Source organism: Glandiceps talaboti, chromosome 2 (assembly GCF_964340395.1).
Source record: "Glandiceps talaboti chromosome 2, keGlaTala1.1, whole genome shotgun sequence".
Taxonomy (NCBI): domain Eukaryota; kingdom Metazoa; phylum Hemichordata; class Enteropneusta; family Spengelidae; genus Glandiceps; species Glandiceps talaboti.
Window position 1 is genome coordinate 7,391,518 of NC_135550.1, and position 18,431 is coordinate 7,409,948.

The window sequence follows — 18,431 nt, forward strand, 5'->3', positions numbered from 1 at the left end:
ATCACTCAGTCTCACTTGTATTGCTTGTAAACAACATTATACATAGCAACATAATTATGAACCATTTGAAAAGTATTCCCTACTCTGCGATAAACAACATGGATTTATTTAGAAGTGAACGGTCGTGCGAAACCCCAACTCACAGGTTTGATTGATAACCTAACCGAACTATTTGACCGACGTAGACAACTTGAAATAGATCTGTGCATTATGGTCTTTAGCCTCAAGGCCTTCGAAACGTTCCCCTCCAACGTCTACTTGTTAAATTGACAATCATGGGGCAAGAAATAACATCAAGTTATGGATACAAAACTTCCTGACCTCACGGCATCAAACAGTTGTCATCGACGGACAGTCATCATCCAACTCTTCTGTCATCTCCGGTGTTTCCCAGGGGACCGTACTCGACCCCCCCCCCCATTATTCCTCACATACATAAATGACATACTCAATATATGTCACTTCAAAAAAATAAATAAATAAATAAATAAATAAATAAATAACAATAAATAAATAAATAGTAAATATATAAATACTCAATATATGTCACTTCGCAAGTAAAGGCTGTTCCCAGATGACCTAATCGTATTATACAGAAAAATCAACACTCCGGCTGTCATGGAAACACTACAAAAGGATATAAATTCTCTTTTGCAATTGGGAACAAACTGGCAGATGAAATTTAACGTAACACGTCAAAATACTTCATTATGCACGTCAAACACAAGCAAATTTCACTCCACATCAATATCACGTGAACAATACCATTCTTCAGAAAGTAGGCCACCATCCATACCTAGGTGTAGAACTGTCAAACAATCTTTCACGGGCTCAAAACATTCATCAAACTATTGACAAAGTAAATAGCGTACTTGAACTGTGCTGTAAAGAAAGCTTTGGAATTGTTCGCAAGACACAAAGGTAACAGCATACAAAACACTTGTTGGACCCAGACGCAAATACTGTAGCGTAGTCTGGTATCCATACCAGAAAACCCATCAGGAACAAATAGAAAATAAAGTACAAAGATGAACAGCTAGGTTTATTGGTATATTACTGTTGCAGATACAGTAAACTCACTGGTCTGTTAGAGAATGTAAGGTCCTCATACCTACTACATGTATTATGTATAATACAAATTGGAATCTGATGAGATGTGGTGATTTGTTGTGTCGATAACATGTAGTGGCCGAAAAAGAAAGTATTCAATGCGTATTAACCCCTTCGTATTGAAGAGTAGAACAATTTAGATTGACTTCTTTAAATTTATAAACTATCTATACCATTACGGAACGTTCAACTTTTGCCCCAAAGTGCAATATGTGAAGTATATTCGCCACTGATTGTGAAATACACATGTACCCAAGTATTTACATGACATACTAGTGTGGTAGGTAGGTAATGCATTGTATATGCATAATGTGTAAAGTTACGTTTGAGTGTCACTCCTGAAGTAATATTTAAAAAATGAGGTCAAGAAAAAAATTCCACAGTTCAGACAAGGTCGTGCCACTGCCATCAAAATTCAAAACACAATGACCTCCCCCCATGCAAAATGTATGTATGTATGTATGTATCTATGTATGTATGTATGTAGGTAGGTATTATGTATGTATGTATGTATGTATGTATGTATGTATGTATGTATGTATGTATGTATATGTGTGTGTATATGTGTGTATGGGTGTATGTATGTATGTATGTATGTATGTATGTATGTGTGTGTGTGCGTGTGTGTGTGTGTGTGTGTGTGTGTACGTGTATGTGTGTATGTGTCAGCGTTTGTATGTATTTGGCATTCGGCTAATTCATAAAGGATAAAGACCCCAGGTCAAACTACAATTAAATATTTCTTGGCTTTCAATTTGTCGACAATTTTTATGTCTCCAGGCTTCCCTTTCCAACGAATAAGTTATTAGGAAATAACCATCGATTCAAATAGTTAACATTGTTCTTGAAAACTTGTTCTGTCTTGCTTTCTAGCTACAACATGTGGCTCGGTGTCAGAATTGGATGCTTCAAGATAAGTCTCTACAACAACCCAAATATGCAATCATTCTTTGTGATAATAAAAACACCTCAGCCACTGTGTACACAAAAATAAACACATTACTCATTTGTACAAGACTTCTTAATTTATTGTACACTGATAACCTGCTGCCATATAGCTGCATGTCTTCGTAGTTGCAGGTATGTAGACCATAAACAATCACCAAGAGCGAAACTTTGAAACAGTGAGTCAACATTTTGACAGCCAAAGGGCATAAACAAGCCTATCACATGATGATGATGATCAGAGCTAAAGAATAACACCGAGGGTGAAACAAGAGATTCATTCCCAGTATTATCAGAACAAATAGCTTGCTTACTGCCCTGTCGAGATACACTATTAGCTGGTCGTACCTTCTGGTCATCGTCTTACGCCGAGGGCAAACGATGTGCCTCGGCAGTGCTGTAATACCAGGGCTTACTATGTATCGATATCTCGACAGCGCCGCATACAGGCAGGACAGGCATCATGTCCAAAAAAAAAATCTAAAAAGGATATGTCGTGTTTCCATGGTTCCTATACCTTAAAAAGAATGGTATGATTTCTACAAATCTTTCATGATAGAAAAGTTTGGTTTTAAAAATAGTGCATCACTATCTTCTCAGGCATGTAACGAGGCGTGACTGCTGGTTCGAACCTCGTCGCTTCCGTTTGTTTATAAGATTATGAACCACGATTGTGCCCCTTGGAGTCAACCCAGCTGTATAACTGGGGATCTAGTAGGATAGCGGTCGCAAAGGGAATGCTTTGAATAGTGCGCTAAAGACGCTATAATGGATTTATGCTCACCGGGTAGATGAGGAAAGTATAAAGGTCGTTGTGCCGTTATAGATCCGTACCAGGGGTAATAAATGTAAAACGCTTTAAGCACAGAGTGGGAAAGCGCTACATAAAAAAAACAACTTTGCTCTTGATTTATTATCATGTATTTATCAATAAAACTGACTTTTACATAATTAATCCCACAATAGATCGAGACAACATTTACAAAATATATTGGCATATCTGTTTATCACCCAAATCCAAAGAAGATCTTTCGATTATTTTGTCAATTTTTAATTTCTTAGTGTGCATGAGCATAAGGAAGTATGCATAGAAAATCGTCTCCCACACCATAGAGATGAAAGCATTTGAATTGGATGCAACGAATGTTTGGTTGATATTTTTATTGCCATTGAAAGGGCCCACTTGTCCAGTTATTAGGTGGTATAAAACGTCAGTTGACGCGGTGTCGGTAAATAGGGGCGTGTACTGTAGATGATCTCCAACCCCAATAGAAGGTAATACACTAACAGCTGAGGTTACCTGGGCACACCTTTCTACAGAGAGAGAGAGAGAAAGAGAGCCAAGTTTTTTTTCCAGTTTTCAGACCCGTTTGTTTTGTGTAGACTCGCACTGCACCATGGACAACAAAGGCTACGACGAAGAAAGGGGTGGAATAGAATTGAAGAACGTACATGCTACTGTTGACGAAGGCGAAAATGAGAAGGGAAATGTTGGCGTCACGGCCGATGATACCGAGACCGAGAAAGAACGAGAATATGTTGGTACGTAGTTTTAAGTTTTATTCAGTGACAGTGTGCGGTATTGGCTTTTCATTTTGAAAACTCCCGGATGCTGACCTAAAATTCATTTGGTGGGCTGACTTGCTGGAATATTCAACTAGATGTGTATTTTCAGGGTGACATATAAAGCTTACTGTGATACAAACTCGAGAATATGTTGTGTGGGTTTTTTTAACTTTGCTTCGTGACATGTAATCGATTGTGTCGAACGCGGTCAGTTTCGCGTCAAAGCTATGTTGCTCTACGAAATCGTTGACAGAGTGCGAGTCTCATTGAAGTCGGCTATTTGTTTGGTTCGAATCGCCCATGTATTGTTTTTACGTGTTACGACTTCGTTTTGATCTTCGCCCCAGACAATGTGAACATACATGTAATACAAGGGCGTGATTCGAGCAACAATAAAACGCAATATATATGTATACATTGTATATATATATATATATATATATATATATATATATATATATATATATATATATATATATATATATATATATATATATATATATATATATATATACGCAGGAATGAAACTATTATCCGACCTCAACATCAGGTCTGCTCAGATTTGATATATTAGTACAACTTGACATGCATTGTGTTGTATTGTATTATAAACTTCTGATCTATGGCGACCCCAGTACACACAGACGTGGCGTGACTAACGGCGTACAAGTGAAATCCTAATTTTTTCAGAGATGGTCTGATTATTATTCTTTTTTGACGTAATTTCAAACCATGAATTGTGTTTAAGATAGAATTACACTTGGCTTTGGAACTTGGTGTTGGGGTGTTGGAACGTGGTATCGAAATTCAAACATTCGGTTTTCTTGAAACTCAATCAGACATCAATGTTTCATATTACTGACTAGTGAATTGATCACGCACCCATGCATCCTCTACTGTTGATAAATTCAAGAAGGACATCAAGACACATCTATTTGCAAGAGCTTTCTAACTTTTTACAGTGATCTACTATTGTTCTAGACTGTCGACAGTCGCTCGCGCCTTTTTTTCCTACGTTTTATCTAAACTCTGATCCGGCGCAACACTAGTATAATCGCAAACTGATATTGAGGGCCGAAGGCCCGAATGGTCGAGGGCCGAAGGCCCGAGCTCGGGCCTTCGGCCCTCGACCATTCGGGCCTTCGAGGAAAGGGAGTAGCAGGGATAGATGATTGCTTTTTTTACGTTTTTTACATTTTTAAAATCGACTGACCGCCGCATTGTTGCTATGAAAAAGTAATGACAAACATTAAAAAGAATAAGGGCACCCTTTGTCATTTACTAGTCTCTCGTCATGACTTTTGCATCACATAAGCTAGTCTTGCTGCCAGACTCGTGACTATCTGTCCCTAAGAGAGGGACTTGTCGGGACAAGTCCCTCTATTCTCGCGGCTGCGCCGCTCGGCATACCAAGCCTAGGGACGATAGTCACGAGTCTGGCAGGGAGACTCCACATAAGCTTACATTAAATGCACAAGTAATTCCATTATATCAAGGGGTGATAAGTAGAACGTCATAATCTGAACCACTGGTTTGTTATGTGTTCATCAATCCTGAAAAGCACAATTTTTAAGAAGCAAAATTCATTTTTACTGTAACGTTTAAATATTTTTTGTTTAAATTTTTCTGAATTTGCCATGAATTTCAGGGCTTACCAGAGAAGAGCTCCTGGAACGTTCCAATTCATCAACTTGGAAGATCGCTCGTTGGACGCTCTTCATCTTGCTTCTCCTCGGATGGATTGCCATTTTAGGAGGAGCCATCTATATTATGGTCAGTACTCCCAGGTGTCTCCCCTGGTGGCAGACAGCGGTTTTCTACCAACTTTATCCACGGTCTTTCAAAGACACCAGCGGTGATGGTATCGGAGACCTTGGAGGTATAGCATTAGCTACAATATAGTTTATATTTCCACTTTCAATACCTGTCTGTTTCTAAACATGTTTTAATCTGTCTGTCTGTCTGTCTGTCTGTCTGTCTGTCTGTCTGTCTCTCTCTCTCTCTCTCTCTCTCTCTCTCTCTCTCTCTCTCTCTCTCTCTCTCTCTCTCTCTCTCTCTCAGACTCTCCCACATACAGGTTTTCGATGAAATTACCAAGTTGGGTATTAGTCTTAATATAACTCTGTTCATATTTACATACTAATTTACTTGCCATTTCGGCTTAGTCAGTGTCCTTAGTGGAATGAACAATTCAAACTGCTGACTATGAATTATCACAGCCCCACCCCTTCCCCCATTCCAAAGAGGGGAGTTGCCTTCACAACTAAAGTATACGCCGCTTCAGACTTTTTTAAACAATTTATTGATCACTGTGTGTTTGTTTGCCGTGACACTCTGTGTACGTGAAATGTCGAAAGTAGACGGCAGTGGTTGTAGTAACATGTAGTTGATACTTCGTAAATGACTTACGTCGTTATTGTGTTAACTACCCACTAGATGTCTCACTTATCAGTCGACCAAATTGATTGGTCCCCATATATTATCAAACCGCCTCGATGATTGGTGAAAATATGTCAATCACTCATTGGTTGTCCCCCGTATATATCAAACAGTTTCGTCGAGTGGTCCTCATATATGTCTTATAATAGCCTGCTCTTATTCAGTCCAAACACACCTGCAGTTAGCTACAGTCGCAGTCAGTGTGTTGATGTACCATGTACCTGGTCTAGAAGTAAGATGAACAGTTTGGTTTCCTGTGACATTAAAGTTAAAAATAGTTGTATTCAACTGTATACAAAATATTTTGTCTACTTCTTGTACGAGTTTTTAACTTATCCAGTCGAAACCATGATTACAGAGATTTGTGTCGATTGGAAACTTATTAGACGGCCTCTTTGATTGGTCCCCAATGTATCAAATAGTCAGATTGATTGATCCCGAATACATCAAACGACTTCAGTGATTGGTCCCTAGTTGAATACATCGAAGGTCGTCCTTGATTGGTCATTTGATATCATTCTCTACACTCGAGTACTTTTTATAGACTAATAACCTTACAAGGGCTGCTGGTGAAGTCCTGACAAAAGGGAAGTACTTATATGATAAAACTGAAATACCGTTAAAGCAGTTGCAACTGGAAGGTTTTTTTGATAAGGTTTTGTTAGGTTCAACAACTTACTCGTAATATCGTACACCCAGAACAGTATTACACCACTTACACATTTTTGTGGTTGTATACACGATAAATAAAATCAAATTGATTTTGGAGTCCGCACTCAAACAACGCCCTCAACGGCGATCACGATTTCAATCTGTTTCTGTACTACTTATGGATAATAGTCACCACTGATTAACATGTACAATGTCTAATTATTGGTATTTTAACAATTTTCAGTTAATGTATTGTGGTTGTCTGATCAAAAACTTATACCCCAGGTATAACTAGAACAGTTTTCACTTGCCGACAGATTCAAAACCCAGCTTTTCCTCGAGATTTAAAATTGACACTACCTACGTATATACAGATATTATTAACCGCTAATTAACAGATACAATGTCTTTTTTTAATAAGTAATATACTAAGTTTTCAGATATATCTTTGGTTATTTGAGGGAAAAAAGCTACAGTTGCAGCTAAGATTAAATCATGACTCGTTGACTTGGATTTCCTAAAAAATCAAACCTAATCAATTTTTACAATTACTAGATATCGTACTGATCACGTGAACAATAAGACTGCAAAGCTCCGTATTAATTTGAAAAGTAAATTATTATATGTAAATATGTACAATGGTAATTTCATCGAAAACCTGTACGTGGGAAAGTCTGAGAGAGAGAGAGAGAAAGAGAGAGAGAGAGAGAGAGAGAGAGAGAGAGAGAGAGAGGGAGGGAGGGAGGGAGGGAGGGAGGGAGGGAGGGAGGGAGGGGGGAGGGAGGGAGGGAGAGAGAGAGAGAGAGAGAGAGAGAGAGAGAGAGAGAGAGAGAGAGAGAGAGAGATATTCATACACAGACAAGCAGACAGACAAGCATACTATACTGACAGACAGGGACACAGAAAAGTACAACAGTCCCTTATCTTATCCTCAATTACAAACAGTTTGCTGATGACCTCGTAGAAATGTTGACCTGCCATATATTATCGTTACAATTCCACGTTATTGGTAATTGATGAAGTTTATCGACATACAGTGACTTTCCTTCGAAGTAACCGGCAAACTGGTATTGAGCAAGGAACTGTGTTACTGCAAGTTCAATAAAAGTCAATAATAGCACGTCTACAGTGTGAGATTTGGCTTGGAATACTTATTTTTCAGTTTTACATGAAAACTACTATATTTGAACCCAGGATCTGAACACTTTGAATTTCAATAGGGTAGCAGCCTATATAGATCAGCCAATATTGTGTTAATACAGCACAATATTTTGTTGAAATACAGGTATTGAAGAGAAAATCGATTATTTGCAAGACATCGGTGTAAATGCCATCTGGATGAACTCTGTCTACAAGTCTCCCCAAGTAGACAATGGTTACGATGTCAGCGACTATTATGACGTTGATCCTTTGTTTGGTGACGTCAGTCAATTCCAGAATTTACTGTCAACCTTGAAGGACAAAGGTGAGTTCATGTACATTCAAATGATTTATCACATGTTTTTCTTCTAAAAAGACACATTTCATAATGCTGCTTATTTGCATGACTAGTGTTTTATATACATCAGTGCTATTATACCTTTATCAAGCCAAGTTATTGTCCTCGAACAGAAAATATGGATTATATACCCTGGTCGTTTTACGTCAAAACCAGTATCTACGTCACTGGTTTTGCGGTGTTCGAAATATGGGTCAAAATGTCCCAAATCGCCAGATTTTTTCATAAATTATGCTTGAGAAGGTATAGTTATATTATTCCCCAATATGTTACTTCATTCAACCGGAAAATATTCGTGGCCTGAGGGGCCTTGTCACTCCTCATCTAGCAACTCATAGTAACAAGGCCACTCGTATTTCTTCAGTTTCTTCAGCTGAAGAAAGGAATATATTGGGAAATACTATCTAATCATGCCTTATTCATTCACGTGACTCCAGGTCTGCGAGTTATCCTAGACTTTATACCAAACCATTCCAGTGATCACCATGCATGGTTTAACGAGAGTCGTATGAGCAAAGACAACGACTACAAATCACATTATATATGGGTTGATGGAGCTGAAGGCACCCCACCGAACAACTGGGTAAGTCTTTTTCCTCCTCAACACGTGACTTGAATGGAAGTGTTCCTTTCACCAAATATAAACGTTTTAGAGAAAAGTATGTACATATCAAAGAAAGGAATCAAATAACTAGGTCTGGAGTGGGTCAGAGGTCGAGTCCGTGACCTTGATAATATATATATATATATATATATATATATATATATATATATATATATATATATATATATATATATATATATATGAAATAAATACAAACTTCATAACTTGCTAGATAATGTGATTATATGAAATATGAATTGATGTATTGACAACCTGTAAAATGATCCAATATTTCTCCTCCACAATTCATCAGTGGTTTCCCACTTTCGGTAGCTATACTTCTCGTATATATCTGTCTCATATTTGTTTAATACAGTGATTAATTTTATATTGCTAGATTGTAACGGTATTGCACGCACGTCATGCCATGTGAAGCGAAATCGTTGACAGGCGGACAATCAGTGCTCTGTTACTAATAACTTGCATTGTTTTTTACCTATTTCATCATCGAGTCCGGATCCGCATTATTTAGATAAACTCCCAGTTTGATGGGTGATTGAGGCGATTTTGAGAAATTCGATCAATATTAGCTGTCACAACTTTATGTCTGGAGGAGAGTTATTTTTATCGAAGATTCCGTTTGCCAATTCACTTTGTTATGTTTATTAAATTCATAGAAAAGTGTATGGGGAGGCAGTGCATGGACGTATGTTGATGAACGTGAACAATATTACCTACACCAGTTCTTGAAAGAGCAGCCAGATTTAAACTGGAGAAACGATGATGTCAAAAAAGAATTTGATGTAAGTTTGGCTCTTACTGTTGATGATAGCTTGGTGGTGGTGGTGGTGGTGGTGGTGGTGGTGGTGGTGGTGGTGGTGGTGGTGGTAGTGGTGGTGGTGATGGGATGATGATGGGATGAAGAAGATGGGAAGGGGGAAGACAAGGATAGAAGTGGGCGAGGAAGAGGTGTGTGTATGTGCATGTGTGTGTGTGTGTGTGTGTGTGTGTGTGTGTGTGTGTGTGTCGCTTGTAATCATATTTGCTCAGTCAGAGACTGAACAATTATCCCATATTTGTCATTTAATGGTCTTTTCTGATTAACACAGAAACTGAATTTGGATTGGATTGGATTGGTAAAAAACATATAATATAATCAATGATCATAGTGCACATTGGTCCAGGAAGGGCATGCTTGTCACCGTGACTGCTGGGTAACAAGTATGCCTCAATGTTCGTTTTTTTTTCTCACAGGCAATCCTGGAGTTCTGGTTGAGGATGGGCGTGGACGGTTTCCGTATCAATGCAGTGCAGTATCTGTTGGAAACCGATGATTACTCAAAGAATGAAAAGAAAAACGAAGATAACACAGGAAATATGGTGTGTAAAAACATAAATATTAATAGAAAATTCAATGATGTTATTAATATGCCTTTTTAGAGCTGTTGCTGTTGTTGCTGCTACTGTTGTTGTTGTTGTTGTTGTTGTTGTTGTTGTTTTTGTTTTTGTTGTTGTTGTTGTTGTTGTGGTGGTGGTGGTGGTTGTGGTATGGTGATTTGATTGTAGAGATGATGACTTTGATGGTGTTAGTGATAATGGTGGTGGTATCACAATACTTGTAGTGGTGTTGCTGGTGGTGTGGTAACGGTCTGTTGGTGGTATTGTAATGGTCTGCTGGTGGTATTGTAATGGTCTGCTGGTGGTGTGGTAACGGTCTGTTGGTGGTATTGTAATGGTCTGCTGGTGGTATTGTAATGGTCTGTTGGTGGTATTGTAATGGTCTGCTGGTGGTATTGTAATGGTCTGTTGTTGGTATTGTAACAGTCTGATGGTGGTATTGTAATGGTCTGTTGGTGGTATTGTAACGGTTTGTTGGTGGTATTGTAACGGTCTGTTGGTGGTATTGTAATGGTCTGTTGGTGGTATTGTAACGGTTTGTTGGTGGTATTGTAATGGTCTGTTGTTGGTATTATAACAGTCTGATGGTGGTATTGTAATGGTCTGTTGTTGGTATTGTAACGGTCTGTTGGTGGTATTGTAATGGTCTGTTGGTGGTATTGTAATGGTCTGTTGGTGGTATTGTAATTGGCTGTTGGTGGTATTGTAACGGTCAGTTTGGGTATTGTAATGGTCTGCTGGTGGTATTGTAATGGTCTGTTGGTGGTATTGTAACGGTCAGTTTGGGTATTGTAATGGTCTGCTGGTGGTATTGTAACGGTCTGTTGGTGGTATTGTAACGGTCAGTTTGGGTATTGTAATGGTCTGCTGGTGGTATTGTAATGGTCTGTTGGTGGTATTGTAACGGTCTGTTGGTGGTATTGTAATGGTCTGCTGGTGGTATTGTAATGGTCTGTTGGTGGTATTGTAACGGTCTGTTGGTGGTATTGTAATGGTCTGCTGGTGGTATTGTAATGGTCTGTTGGTGGTATTGTAACGGTCTGCTGGTGGTATTGTGATGGTCTGCTGGTGGTATTGTAACGGTCTGTTGGTGGTATTGTGACGGTCTGTTGGTGGTATTGTGACAGTCTGATGGTGGTATTGTGAATGCTGGTGGTATTGTGAATGCTGGTGCTGATATTGCAATTGTCTATTTATGATAGTTCTTTTGTGGCACTGGTTTTCAAACATAATTTTTTTTTAAATTTGCGTTTGTCAACAAGACTTTTCTTGTGTTCTGATGCTGAAATATATACTTGTGTTTATATGCGTTCTATTAGGACGACTACGACTATTGGGACCATGCTAATACTCGAGAATATGATGGCGTTCATGATATTGTTCGGTCCTGGCGTACTGGTCAGGTGGACCATTATTCAACGTCTGGAGCTTACAGGTAAGCATTCTAACGATAACAAGGGTCGTGACACCTAAACATTCCATACATTGACTAGTTATTCGGCTTTTCAATTTTCACGGTGCCATTTTGAAAGTGTTCTGCCCTTTCTTCACAAAAAACCTTTGGATACGCCGCGACCTAAATTGTCCTTTTTTTCTAAAAGTACACTCTGACTATTTAAACAACTAATCGCTCTAGCGGCATTCGTCTCGAAACAGGAGGTTGAACATAAAAGGCATGTTTGAAGATTTGCCAATAATTCCCGAGTCTTGCTTGAGGCTAATCGAGGGTCTATGGGCTAATTGACTATTGACAACGGTATGAAGCCATAAGTACCTTTTGCAAAATTTCGTTTTCGTTTCCATAGAAACGACGATACCGACGGCAACAAAAGACATATATACATATGAAAATAAAAATACAATCGTTCTCAACTTCTAAACACGTGAAAATATATTTTTAAAAGTGGAAATATAAAAATCCGTACGCTGAATTTAGTCGTCTTCATGTATTGATTGTCGTCGTAAAACATTGACACAGGAATAATTAATTCCAAGTACAGCAATAGGAAGCTGTCATTATTTACGGCGCGGGGGGTCGGAGGAATCTGAGAAGATCACTAAAAAAATGCAAAGCTACTGGGTGTTACTCAAATATTTTGCAAAAGTGTCAATGACAATGCATAGAATACACTTACATACACATGATGGAACTTGAACTCGCAATACTTCAGTTACTTCTGAGGGTTCCTTATGAAGCAGGTAACAACCATTGAGATGTGTGTCCGCCTTATCTTTCTGTAGTACATTATATTATACGCCAGATGATATGTACTGGAGGGTAAAACGACTGGATAACTGAGTCATTAAAATATATTCAAGTATTCTATAGGTTTCAATGTGTGTATAGCTTTATATTTTATGGCTTCCTACATGTCCTTATTGTCAAAAGAGTTCTCAGCGTAGGAGGGGGGACAGCCCCTCCCATACACTCCCGACCAGCAGCCATCATGTTCATGTCGTCTCCCTCAAAATCAAGATTGAAGGTAAAAAGTCCTGCTGAATATCATTCAATATTGTCACTGCTTCTTTCATGTAACTTGTATTTGTGTTATAAAACTGCATTATATACATATACACGTATATATAATTGTTTTGGGGAAAGGGTAAGGGTGACGCAAAATTTCTGTCAGGGAGAGGAGTAATCAAGCGAGGTAGTGGGGCATGGCGCACTCAAATACTGTGTTTGTTTCACAGCAATTCCACCGACCCGTAAATACAGCTAAAATGATGTTGGTTTAGTGTTGCACTCATGTAACATGACATTTTTTACACACACTCGGACATCATCTAATGCAAAATTACATGGGTACCGTGCACAGAGGAGATATGAGATGCAGAAGTAGTCAAGTTTAAATGTTGATTATCAGTTAGAAAATAAACAATTGCAGCCATTAAAATTATCAAGTCCATGTGTAATGTTTTCATTAGAAACCTGTTTTTACTGCACTGTGAAAGAATAGCAATACTTATAACTTTTTGACGTGATTGGGCAAAGGATTGTGATGTGTTTGTTGTGTTTCTGTTATTGTTAGTCTAGAGTTGAAATATGTCTATCTTTGTGTCAAAAATGTAATGTCCCATAAGTGAAACACCAAGCCAACGTCATTTCTACTGTAATGACGACTTCCTTAGTATTGTTAGATTACGATAAATACAAGTATATCAATTCGGGATTTCAACGTCACAGGGCACAGGGATCCGTTACAAAACTTGCTTGGGATACGTAACCGATTTAATATGCAGAACGGTCCCGCATATGTTGTAAATAAAAAGCTTGGGTCAATGACAGACAGACAGACAGACAGACAGACAGACAGACAAACAGACAGACAGACAGACAGACAGACAGACAGACAGACAGACAGACAGGAACGGATGGGTAGATGTGTGGATGCATGGGTTGATAATGGGAGGGTAGGTATGTCAGTGGATAGGCAAGTCTGTAGGTAGGTAGGAGGGTAGGTATGTATGTATGTATGTATGTATGTATGTAGATGGGTCGTTGGGTTAATGAATTGTTAGGTAAGTAGTCACCAACTTAAACAATCATCGCTTGACGAATCCGCCGAGGGGATAATCAAGATATTATATAATCTTTCTGTTTAGATTTCTGACATCAGACGCAGAGGATGACTTAAAGGTGGTTACATCATACTACGGAATCACCGACTTTCCCCAGAATCTGAACTTCCTGGAAATCGCCGACGAAAGTGGTGACATCATAGGAAAGAAGGTCCAAGAGTTGGTTCAAGATTGGATGGAGAGCATGCCAGACGGCAGTCACCCCAACTTCCTGGTATGTGTATGTACGTGTGTGCGCGCGTCTGTCTGTCTGTCTGTCTGTCTGTCTGTCTGTCTGTACATGTATGTATGTATGTATGTATGTATGTATGTATGTATGTATGTATGTATGTATGTATGTATGTATGTATGTATGTATGTATGTATGTGTGTATGTGTGAATGTGTGTATGTATGTATGTATGTATGTATGTATGTATGTATGTATGCATGTATGTATGTATGTATGTATACATAGTATGTATGTACTTCTAGTCTCGCCATCATAACGCCGTGTGTATGTATGTTGAACTACTCTTGATTGAGAATAATATAACTGTTATCCGAGAATACAATCTGATGAGATGATTCCACGTGTGTTTGGATTTCAGTTGGGTAACCACGACAAAAGACGGATTGCTTCAAGAGTTGGCCAAAATTACATCCGTGCTTGCCACATGTTATTACTAACATTGCCGGGCAGCCCAACTATTTACTACGGAGACGAAATAGGAATGGAGGATATCAACATACCAACAAACAACGTACTACCAGACCCACTGGCTAAGGTTGGCTCTAATATTTTTTACTATCATTTTTTGCATTCATCGTGGCTTTCTGTTATATCTTGAATACATGTCGCTTCTATTCATCAATTTAAGGATATTATAGAAATAGAGAATGTTGTTTTTTCTGTATAGACTGCAGGTTTATCAGTTTCTTTTTGATTGAAAAATGACCGTGTAATGAGCAACCATATTACTGTGAGAGGAATGCAATGCGTTATATAGAAGCTAGTACGTTCATAAATTTATTGGGAGCAGTAACAGCTGAGATGATCTAAAACACTCGGTTTAAAGTCCACGATCAAAGGAGGTGTGCAAACGTTTCGTAACTAAGATCGACCCTTTCCAATAACGTGCATTGATTTCTAATACACCAGTACTTCTTTTACATCTGTGAGACAGCCGACCAGGTGGGATTTTTTCTTGTGGTCGCCGTTGGAGTGCATGGATTGCCATGTTTTTTTATTTATTTTTTTTTTCTCAGAGTAAATCTAGAGATGTTGCAAGATCTCCAATGCAGTGGTCGGCAGAGGACAATGCTGGTTTTTCAAACAATTCTGATACGTGGCTACCTATCAATTCAAACTATGGTACAGTGAATGTTGAGGTAAGTGCAACCAAGTCACACACACACACACACACACACACACACACACACACACACACACACACACACACACAATTTACTTTTGTAGCTCGTCAGTGAAAAATTCTGATATAAATCCTCAGGTAAATTATTCTAGTATAATCAAAAGTCTATAACATTATGATTGTCTTCTGACAGTCTTAGAACCGTTGATTGCAGAGTAGGATGTATATCGCATGAAACTGTAGCAATACGAAGCGACTTTGACATGGATTATCTTCCTCCTCCTCCCCCCCCCCCCATTTTTTTCCAAATTACGTCATCATTTTCTTGGTATCATTTCTTTCAGACTCAGCTGGAAGACGAGAAGTCACTCCTAAATCTCTTCAAAGCGCTGACGTCACTGAGAGCCGCGGAAGAAAGAGTAATCCCAGTTGGTAGTATTTCCTACGTCAGTCAAAATGATGACGTATTTGCGTACATCAGAGAGTCATCTTTGTCCGGTTTCAACCGATACCTAGTTGCAATCAATTTCGGTCTGGGTCCTCGTACCGATGATGATTACGCCACACAGGAGTCGTCTCTGCCGGCAGAGGGCGAAGTAGTTGTTAGCACGGGAATGGATCGAAATGGCGAAAGAGTTAAGCTGACCAAGCTTTCGCTAAAGGGCGGTGAAGGCGTGGTCATCAAAATTTAAGAACATACACGAGTAAAGGATGCTTCATACTAATCTGTATCTTGTGAATTAGAACTTCTTATCAAATCTAAGTTGTGAATATGTCGTTTTTGGACGTCCAATCACAGAGAGCCCAGGAACCGTGTTATAAACCTATCATGCCTACAGTGAGGAGAGTGACGTCTTAAATCGCATTGGATGTCTGATATTATACAAGAATGTATTCCAAAAAATTGTCGTAATTTTACATTGATTAAAGCATAGTGAAAGTGATATCATCACAGTGTACTTGTCGTCTGTAATACTGTATACTGTTACGACACTAGAGAAGGAAAGGTTTTTTTTCTAGTGTGTGGTTATAGGAAGAGTCCAAAAGACGCCCCCCCCCCCCCAGTAACTGCCGCCACCACCACCACCAACACCAACACCACTGCACCACAACATGGATGCGGAATCGTTTGTTTGTAATCTTCAACACCTTAACGTATCTCAGCAGATTCGACACGTACGCACAAAGTTTCAAACATAGGTAAAGGTGTAATTTCAGGTACCGATCCCCCCCCCCCGGCCTTTTTTTTCATTCACCTTCAAAATTAATCACCAACGCCGAAGAAATGGTATTGACATGTAAATTAGTTATCAGATAAGACTTTTATAAAATGGCCGACACTGTATGTTATCCATGGGTTCTGTAAGTGTGTTTTACTGATGCCGTAAAGAGGTGTGGCGGCATTACGACGATGTATGTTATTGTATACTGTCGTGCGTGTCTTGAACTGAGCACACCTTTAATATGTGATATGACCCATGACAGTATTTCTACAACAATAGTTAGTAATACCAAAGGTATATCCATACTAACTGACAACACTACTTACATGCAGCAGTCACTGATATGGTTACTTCTACAAAGGAACTCACACAGAAAGAAAACAACAACACCGTTTTATATGCACATGATGACATTCTTTTTTTTGCCTATGGCACGCACCATTACTTAATAAAATGTGTTCAGTCTCTTAATTGCTAGTAGCATGCAACAGTCACAGTCACCGATTACAATCCATAGAGCAAACCATGGTATCTTGAGAAATGGATTTTATGGGGAAAATGTGATACCAAAGATAGGATAACTTGGTCTAACATGTAAAGCATTGAAAACTGCTCTATGTAACTTTATATAAATCCAAACTTTCCCCGTTTGACATTTTACCCTCGGATTTTGCCCTTTATCCCTACATGCAATGGTTAACAACACAGTATCAGATATTTAAAATAAGTAACACACCAGTTTGGTTATCATCATTGCATCGAGAACTTTATCTTGTAAGCATGGAAATCAATCACTGATGTAGTATGGACAGTGTCGTTAAAGTGTGTAGTCTCCGTGATACGTTGGCATGATTTCAGACCCATCCGCATTGCAATATAAGTGTGACAGGTACAAAGTAAATTGACCGACTGCTTGATTGGCTATCAGTTGCGCAAACAGAGGTGTGGCCAGCGGGGCAAAGCATCACACCATCGATAGACAGCATTACTACAGACAGAAGCTCACCTCCACATATACAGATTTACGTAGTAGTTGTCTCCTTGCGAATCTGTCTCTCAAGGTGAAAACACAAACCATGGATAACAAGGCGTATGAAGTTGAAAGCGGGGGACAGGAGATGTCGGAAATATCTCCCGAAGGTGACGTTACCGTCGATGTCGGGGATAGTGTCAACAAGCCTGGGCTTGAAGACGGCGAAGACGATTATATTGGTACGTGACTACCTTTAATACACATTTTCCTCATTTTCATTTAAACCCACTAGGTTACCGTTCTCAACATGGTAGAAATGAAACAGATAAGTCATAAATTGACAATTGGAGTAAGAATCGATGGAGGAAGTATCGCTGCTGATATTGCGAATAGTCCTATAGTGCTCGAGGCGTTGCTATAAACTCGCAGAGATGTCGCAGAATATACACCCGAGGTGGGCTTGCTATCTCACACTAGAGTCCAAAGTGCACATCTCAGAAGAATGATGCAATGATAATTTGTGGCAAAAGACACGAAAGGAGGAGAGAAATGACTAATAACCGTTTGCAAGGGGACTACAACCTTGGGAGGGGGGGGGTTATGTTTGGTTTCGTCGGATTTTAATATCCCATTTTGAAATTTAGTGATCAACTTTGGTTCGTCGATAAACAAAGTAGTGCGACTATCCTAGCATTGTTAGGATATCTTCTTACAACACTGGGAAAAGAGGGCAAAGAAAACAACTAAATCACCTGTTTGCAAGTTTCAACCAATCTCCGGGTTTCATGTTTGTTTTTCGATTTATCGAATCCCCTTTCTAAAAAGTGGTCAACTTCGGCTCATATATAAACACAGTTAGTGCCACTATCCTAACATTCTTACGCCATATGTTTACTGATTGGAATGAAACCCTAGATTGTATAATAACCAAACATTCAAGCACAAAATGAGACCTAATGGAATTCTCATGTGGTGTAATCAGGTGTACGGGATTTCCAAAAACAAATTTCTAAACGGCTTGAATTTGAAACAATCCTGAAAAGACATCGTGCCTATGTAATAGTCTGGATGCCAACTGTGTTACTAAA

General features: G+C 39.0%; 1 protein-coding gene across 1 annotated transcript; it reads left to right on the top strand.

The window, feature by feature from the left end:
* Nucleotides 1-3,452: 3,452 nt before the first annotated feature.
* Nucleotides 3,453-15,986, top strand: LOC144453749 (amino acid transporter heavy chain SLC3A1-like). The gene is made up of 11 exons (XM_078145091.1): nucleotides 3,453-3,597; nucleotides 5,270-5,500; nucleotides 7,997-8,176; nucleotides 8,647-8,792; nucleotides 9,491-9,616; nucleotides 10,068-10,193; nucleotides 11,531-11,646; nucleotides 13,818-14,007; nucleotides 14,383-14,559; nucleotides 15,041-15,163; nucleotides 15,492-15,986. Exons 1-11 carry the CDS (start codon nucleotides 3,453-3,455, stop codon nucleotides 15,837-15,839), a joined length of 1,908 nt encoding a protein of 635 aa, XP_078001217.1. The 3' UTR covers nucleotides 15,840-15,986.
* The last annotated feature ends 2,445 nt before the right edge of the window (nucleotides 15,987-18,431 follow it).